Source organism: Centruroides sculpturatus, unplaced genomic scaffold (genome assembly GCF_000671375.1).
Source record: "Centruroides sculpturatus isolate CEXI.00-Female unplaced genomic scaffold, Cexi_2.0 scaffold285, whole genome shotgun sequence".
Taxonomy (NCBI): Eukaryota; Metazoa; Arthropoda; class Arachnida; order Scorpiones; family Buthidae; genus Centruroides; species Centruroides sculpturatus.
The window spans coordinates 255978-263816 of NW_019384647.1; the positions used below are offsets into that span (position 1 = coordinate 255978).

A 7839-nucleotide genomic window follows, 5' to 3' on the forward strand; every position below is an offset into this window, starting at 1 on the left:
ATAATTATGCTGACTATTCTGTCACTAGATGGCACTAATAGTTAAAGTAGTCAAGATGTGAATCGAAACGATAAGAACGGACGGTGATAAATGTTTGCCGTCTTTTTTTTATAAAATTTTATGGAGAAAGTAGGTGAAAGACCAAATCTTCCAACAGTATTTAAATAACTGATTTATTTAGAGAAGAAGGCGTGCATATTTAATAAAACACCAACGACAAGACCGAAGAATTTTAGACGAGGAGGTTAGAGAAGATAATGGAGCATACTTACCTGGCGCCGGGATAACCGTGATCCGGAGGGCGGTTTCCCCAGGGTGAGGCTTGACCATTGCACTTGGGTTTAGCTGACTCCTGCCACTACCCCAAACTGGGGCAGATGGGGCGTGTAATTTGTGATAGCTGGGGACTGCGTTCGCGCTCTCCCCTTGTAAATAATCAAAAATAGCGATGTTTGCGCAACTTGCTCGTTACGAATAACAGGTTTCCTATTTTTTTTTCTAACCGCACAGGTGATTCCTTTTAATGTCATGTGATCACAGTTCAACGAATAAGAATGTTTATTGCAAGCTTAAATTACTGTTAATTGCGGATGTGCGGTAAGAAAAATTATTAAATACAACACTATTTATTGTACATACTCTAATATACTCTTGATTATAAAAGTCACAAATAAAATTATGGNGTACCGTTTTACGGTCGTAATCCTGTCGAAAGTTGAACATAGCTCAACATTCCTCATCCCCACTTTCTAATTGGTCGTCACTCGTTACTAAGTGTAACTAGACCTGAACTCAGATCTCGGGATGAGTCAAAATCGACGTTTAATTCGATTCCAACCGGAGATAGTTGATCTTAGGACTTACATTGTCTAGTTTTCCTTTGTCTAATTTCTAAGGTTTTTTTTCGCTATTAAATTTAATATTTCCGAGCGCAAACGCAAATAGGTCACGTGATTAAAAGCTTTTACGGCGAGGGGATTTTACGCCGTTTTTACGGTAGTGGAGTCCTAGCCTAAGAGTTAGAATAGAAATATAAAAATGGATAGATAAAAGGATGGATGAAAATTGGAGGTTAGTTTCAAAATCAACCACAATCACAGATTCCAATCTTCGTAAAAATGGAATTTGCTGTTTTTGAAACTATAGTATATTCCTCACGTGCACTCTGTATATGTTGCAATCTAGTGATAATTATGCTGACTATTCTGTCACTAGATGGCACTAATAGTTAAAGTAGTCAAGATGTGAATCGAAACGATAAGAACGGACGGTGATAAATGTTTGCCGTCTTTTTTTTATAAAATTTTATGGAGAAAGTAGGTGAAAGACCAAATCTTCCAACAGTATTTAAATAACTGATTTATTTAGAGAAGAAGGCGTGCATATTTAATAAAACACCAACGACAAGACCGAAGAATTTTAGACGAGGAGGTTAGAGAAGATAATGGAGCATACTTACCTGGCGCCGGGATAACCGTGATCCGGAGGGCGGTTTCCCCAGGGTGAGGCTTGACCATTGCACTTGGGTTTAGCTGACTCCTGCCACTACCCCAAACTGGGGCAGATGGGGCGTGTAATTTGTGATAGCTGGGGACTGCGTTCGCGCTCTCCCCTTGTAAATAATCAAAAATAGCGATGTTTGCGCAACTTGCTCGTTACGAATAACAGGTTTTCTATTTTTTTGTAACCGCACAGGTGATTCGTTTTATGTCATGTGATCACAGTTCAACGAATAAGAATGTTTATTGCAAGCTTAAATTACTGTTAATTGCGGATGTGCGGTAAGAAAAATTATTAAATACAACAGTATTTATTGTAGATACTCTAATATACTCTTGATTATAAAAGTCACAAATAAAATTATATATTATGTTTAATTAACGTCAAATTTGAATAAAAATAAAATGAAGTACAGTATAAAAAGTAAAAGCAACTAGTGATTTCCTAATGAAATACTGTATATTTTCAGGTTTTTCCATTGCACCTGGGTTTTGTTGACCTCTGCCACTACCTCAAACTGAGGCAGATTGGGCGTGTAATTTGTGATAGCTGGGGACTGCGTCTGCGCTCTCCCCTTGTAAATAACCAAACAATAGAAACTTTCATGATATCACTATTGTATTTACTACTTGCAGAATAGGTGGTTTGTTTTAATGTCATGTGATCACAATTGACGGTTAACTAATACGGCCAAATACTTTAAACCAGGGCTGTGGAGTCGCGTAAAAATCTACCGACTTTGACTTCGACTTTTCCTTACCATCCGACTCCGACTCCGACTACGACTAGGGGCGGATTTGTTACCGAAAGAGACCCGGAAATTCTGATGTCGTCACGTGACCTCATAATAAAATATACAATAAATACAGTTGTAATAAAGATAGAGCGTAGAAACTTTATATTCCAAAGCTAAAAGCCTTCTCTAAGTAATATATAAATATGTATTCGATAATTTTTACTTTTCCGGCTGTTATATATAACAGAGGAAAAGTGTAGCGCTCGGTCAAAAAATTACCTCTCACAAATTTTTACATTTTTCTACTCAGGACACCTTGAAATTTCGAGATATGCAAAAGATTCGAGGTTTTTTTCTATATGTGTGGATGTTAGACTGTGTGTGGGGGGCATGATTTTGTTCACCCTGTTTGAAGCCTAATAATTTCTGTGGTCAGAGTGGTTAGAATCGAAGTCAGATGGTTTAACACAGGAGTTAGTTATTAAGTGTCAAAGTGGTCGAACTAACTCGTGTCCCCATATACATTCTAACGTCTTAGACGAGAACATCTTAACGGGTTTTACTGTACTAGTATAAAATGGCAAAAAAGCTTACTTTGAGGGTAGTGACGAGTTTTATTTTATTTTTTTTTAATTTTGTACGCTAATAACGAGTAAAATATTTATTAAGAGATATGACACAGGACCATTTTTATGTTTTCACCCTGTCGACCTTTAATTAAGAACCAAAATTTAATGGTATTAATGCCTCTTTATACGCAAGCTACAGTGCCACATTTCGTTTCTTACACTTTATCCATTCTGAGATATTGTTTAACAGCGGCGGCCTTATCCATTGCGAGGCTCTGGGCGGCAGATCTTTGCGAGGCCCTCGGCGGCAGAACTTTGCGAGGCCCTTGTCCTTTGTGCAAAGTATGTGAATTGAAATAGTAGGCACTTATTAATATTAATATATACTGTACTATAAATTAAATTTATTTTATTGTTATAACTAATAGCCAAGGATAAAATAAAAAGTTTTAAATATCAACTTTTTTCTACTTGGTTGTTGCGCGAGGCCCCTCCAAGAGCGAGGCCCCGGGCGATTGCCCTGCTCGCCACCCCCTAAGGCCGCCACTGNTGAGGTCTCCAAATGTGTAAATTTGCAAAAAAAAAACTTGGAGGGTCAAATTTGACACGATTCCAATACTTTTCCGTTTTATATACATAACAAGTTGGTAAGTAAAAAGGAGTCGGAGTCAGCGGATTTTTTGACGACTCCGATTCCGACTCCGGCTAAAACACCAAAACTCCACGACTCCGACTCCGACTTCACAGCCCTGCTTTAAATGTAGTATCAGTCAATATTTTGGAATGACGGGTATAAATAAATAAGAGAATATGATGGAAAGTGAGGATACAGATATTTTAGCAATTGAGGAAAAAAATGATTTAAGGAACCTTCAAGAACTCTATTATGGATATCAGGTCATATCCATAATAGAGTTCTTGAAGGTTCCTTAAATCATTAAATCATTCCTTAAATTTACGAAGAACTCTATTATGGATATCAGGTCATATCCATAATAGAGTTCTTCGTAAATTTAAGGAAAATAAATTCTANCCAAGGATAAAATAAAAAGTTTTAAATATCAACTTTTTTCTACTTGGTTGTTGTGCGAGGCCCTTCCAAGAGCGAGGCCCCGGGCGATTGCCCTGCTCGCCACCCCCTAAGGCCGCCACTGTTGTTTAATATCTCAGAACAGAAAATAAAGAAATTAAACAAATTAGACGCCAACACACACGCATGCGCGAATTTTTCTCCTTTATTGACTTTTTTGAGGGATTCGGGAGGTCTCCAAACGTGTAAATTTGCAAAAAAAAAACTTGGAGGATCAAATTTGACACGATTCCAATACTTTTCCGTTTTATATACATAACAAGTTGGTAAGTAAAAAGGAGTCGGAGTCAGCGGATTTTTTGACGACTCCGATTCCGACTCCGGCTAAAACACCAAAACTTCACGACTCCGACTACAGCCCTGCTTTAAANGTTTTATATACATAACAAGTTGGTAAGTAAAAAGGAGTCGGAGTCAGCGGATTTTTTGACGACTCCGATTCCGACTCCGGCTAAAACACCAAAACTTCACGACTCCGACTACAGCCCTGCTTTAAATGTAGTATCAGTCAATATTTTTGGAATGACGGGTATAAATAAATAAGAGAATATGATGGAAAGTGAGGATACAGATATTTTAGCAATTGAGCAAAAAAATGATTTAAGGAACATTCAAGAACTCTATTATGGATATCAGGTCATATCCATAATAGAGTTCTTCGTAAATTTAAGGAAAATAAATTCTAGAGATTTTCCTGTATCTCGTGCATCGCTCTCATTCATTAAATTTAGTTGTAAATGATACTGTCAAAGTAACAGTTAATTTTTTAACATTATACAAGAATTGTACACGTTTTTTCTACATCCCCTTAAAGATGGGATATACGAAATCGTAATATCACTGGTTTAACATTGAAATCCGCGAGTAATATAAAATCGGAGAGTGGAATAAAAATATCAAATATTTTAATGAATTTTTTAACTTTTGTCAACTATACAGAACTATCATAAAAACATACCAGTAAATTCTTATCNAGTAAATCATAATTATTTCTGTTTTATTTATATTGTCCCCTTAAAAAAAGGAATTTCTTAAGTAAATAAACTAATTGTATTTAAAGAAGGATAATTTATTCAATAAAAAATCAATATTTTATTTACAATGCAGCAATTAATTTATACACATCTATAAATAAATACACAATTTTTATTTTAGTACTACAGTCAATTTTAAAAATAGTGTTTGCTTTTTATAAAAGTTATTCTATGATTAAGAATTGAAAACATGAATACAGATTAAAAACATGCAGTGATTGCAAGATGCAGAGGTTCATTAATTTACATTATCTCATACTAAATGCAAGACGCAATGCACTATTAGCAGTTTTATTTTTTATCTCCTTTTTCTTTTTATCAGTGTCTGTGGCAAAACATTTCCAAAGACGAAGAGTTTCATCTGCTCCAGCTGATATAACAGTACTACCATCGGGACTCATTGCTAAATTTAATATTCTTGCTGTGTGACCTGTAATTTAAAAATAATAAAAAATGTTATTGACATTAAAGAAAATAATTAAAAATTAATTAATGCTATGCAATATATTATGTAAATTTTTACAGTTATTCATTAATATCCTTAACAGATTAATAAATTAAGATTGAAGACAAACTGATACTGAAAGAATTTTTTTTTAATTCAATCCATTTGTCTAAAATTTTATGATAGCCATTATACATATATGAGCCATTGATTTTGAAGGTGAGGCAAGTCCACTCTAAATAATGACAGCGAGGGAGTACAAATCTCTGTCGCCCAGGAGTACAAATTAATACAAAAATGCCACAAACATAATGCATTTTTAGTGCATGAAATGAAAAGTGAAGACTTCTATTCAACCAAACCTCTGGAGGAGGAAATTTTGAAAAGAACAAAATATACTGAAGGAGAAACTGTCAATTGCTTGATTATTTTCTGGATAAGATTTTCAAGAAATATGCCATGTAAATTGTTTTATAAAACATCAATGGAAAAAGATTTGCAATTTAAAACTCTTGATTTACCACCAAAACAGGGTAGGCTAAGTAGTTTCAGAAAAATAGTATCATCATCTATAAATGCAAAAACTAGGCTTATTACTAAAGAAAAATATAAAGATATGATGGATTTATTACCCTATGTACTGTACCACCCATTCATCATGAATACAGTCGACCTCCCCCTACAACATGGTAGATACATTCCTCTTTTTATGAATCCAGCTTCTAGGAGTCCGGCCAATCACAGCCTGGCACGTATGCAGTTTACAGACTACGGCTTTTTGAAAGGTTTCTTCCATAAAATTAATCGATTCTAGACTAATTCGACTCAACATTTCCAAAATACGTATAATTTTTTGGGAATAATCCATGTAAACTATGCTATAAACAAAAAATTGTAGGATTACTTACTGAGTGTGCACCGGTCAATTACACTGTTGCTTAAGCTTATTTTCATTGTGGAGATTGTCACTGAATGGCGCTCGCGTGCTTCCCAATAAATTATTTTTTTTTTTGCGAAAAATTCGCTGAACTTTAGAGACATCATTAATATAAATATAATTTTTATGGATGTTAAATAATAAATGGTTTTTGGTAGGTCTGCTGCTCGTTTAAACTCAACGGTTTGTGCAATCCTGTCGCAACACGAGTCGGCGATGACATTTTACTGAATTATAGGAGTTTTTTAGCATGTTTGTACGAATACTGTTGCAATTTTTTCGCCATGATATAGTATTCCGAACTATAGGAACCTGTGTTATAGGGGGTCAACTGTACTTTAAAAATTGCATCACCTAAACTAAAATATAATTATATGCATGCAACTTCTTACTGAATATTTTCTCCACTTTTTCCTATAAAATTAAATTNTATGAGGTGAAGAGCGCATGTGAGGATTCGGAAATGTCCCGGAAACACACTAAAATTTAAAAATATCTAAATTTGTTAATATTAAAGTATAACATTTTTATGCCCATAAAAGGAAATATTAAATTTAATAGCGAAAAAAAAACCTTAGAAATTAGACAAAGGAAAACTAGACAATGTAAGTCCTAAGATCAACTATATCCGGTTGGAATCGAATTAAACGTCGATTTTGACTCATCCCGAGATCTGAGTCCAAATCTCGTTACACTTAGTAACGAGTGACGACCAATTAGAAAGTGGGAATGAGGAATAAGAGTTAGAATAGAAATATAAAAACGGATAGATAAAAGGATGGATGAAAATTGGGGTTAGTTTCAAAATCAACCACATTCACAGATTCCAATCTTCGTAAAAATGGAATATGCTGTTTTTAAAACTACAGTATATTCCTCACGTGCACTCTGTAGATACCGTTGCCATCTAGTGATAATTATGCTGACTATTCTGTCACTAGATGGCACTAATAGTTAAAGTAGTCCTGTTGCGAATCGAAACAATAAGAACGGACGGTGATAAAGGTTTGCCGTCTCTTTTTTATAAAATTTTATGGAGAAAGTAGGTGAAAGACCAAATCTTCCAACGGTATTTAAATAACTGATTTATTTAGAGAAGAAGGCGTGCATATTTAATAAAACACCAACGACAAGACCGAAGAATTTTAGACGAGGAGGTTAGAGAAGATGATGGAGCATACTTACCTGGCGCCGGGATAACCGTGATCCGGAGGGCGGTTTCCCCAGGGTGAGGCTTGACCATTGCACTTGGGTTTAGCTGACTCCTGCCACTACCCCAAACTGGGGCAGATGGGGCGTGTAATTTGTGGTAGCTGGGGACTGCGTTCGCGCTCTCCCCTTGTAAATAACTAAGAATAGTGATGTTTGTATGATTTGTTCGTTACGAATGACAGGTTTCGTGTTTTTTTGTAACCGCACAGGTGATTCGTTTTAATGTCATGTGATCACAGTTTAATGAATGAGAATGTTTATTGCAGATTTGCAAGCTTAAGATTACTGTTAATTGCGGATGTGCAGTAAGAAAAAT

The 7839-nt window shown here is 35.3% G+C and overlaps 1 protein-coding gene, 3 non-coding genes and 1 pseudogene across 6 annotated transcripts in view; 4 read left to right on the top strand and 1 right to left on the bottom strand.

Moving 5' to 3' along the window:
* The first annotated feature begins 264 nt into the window (after nt 1–264).
* Nucleotides 265–428, top strand: LOC111626221. The gene has a single exon (XR_002756849.1). It is a non-coding gene; the product is annotated as a U1 spliceosomal RNA (small nuclear RNA).
* Nucleotides 429–1451: 1023 nt separating this feature from the next.
* LOC111626223 lies at nt 1452–1615 on the top strand. The gene has a single exon (XR_002756850.1). It is a non-coding gene; the product is annotated as a U1 spliceosomal RNA (small nuclear RNA).
* Nucleotides 1616–1936: 321 nt separating this feature from the next.
* LOC111626220 lies at nt 1937–2077 on the top strand (annotated as a pseudogene).
* A 2913-nt stretch (nt 2078–4990) lies between these two features.
* LOC111626208 (cell division cycle protein 20 homolog) overlaps nt 4991–7839 on the bottom strand; it is a 31914-nt gene continuing 29065 nt past the window's right edge. For all 3 annotated transcript variants that reach the window (XM_023369517.1, XM_023369516.1, XM_023369515.1), the window contains exon 10: nt 4991–5359. In XM_023369517.1, coding sequence (XP_023225285.1) covers nt 5178–5359 — 182 coding nt within the window. In that variant the 3' untranslated portion in view covers nt 4991–5177. The remainder of the gene's footprint in view (nt 5360–7839) is intronic.
* LOC111626219 lies at nt 7489–7652 on the top strand. Its single transcript, XR_002756848.1, has one exon. It is a non-coding gene; the product is annotated as a U1 spliceosomal RNA (small nuclear RNA).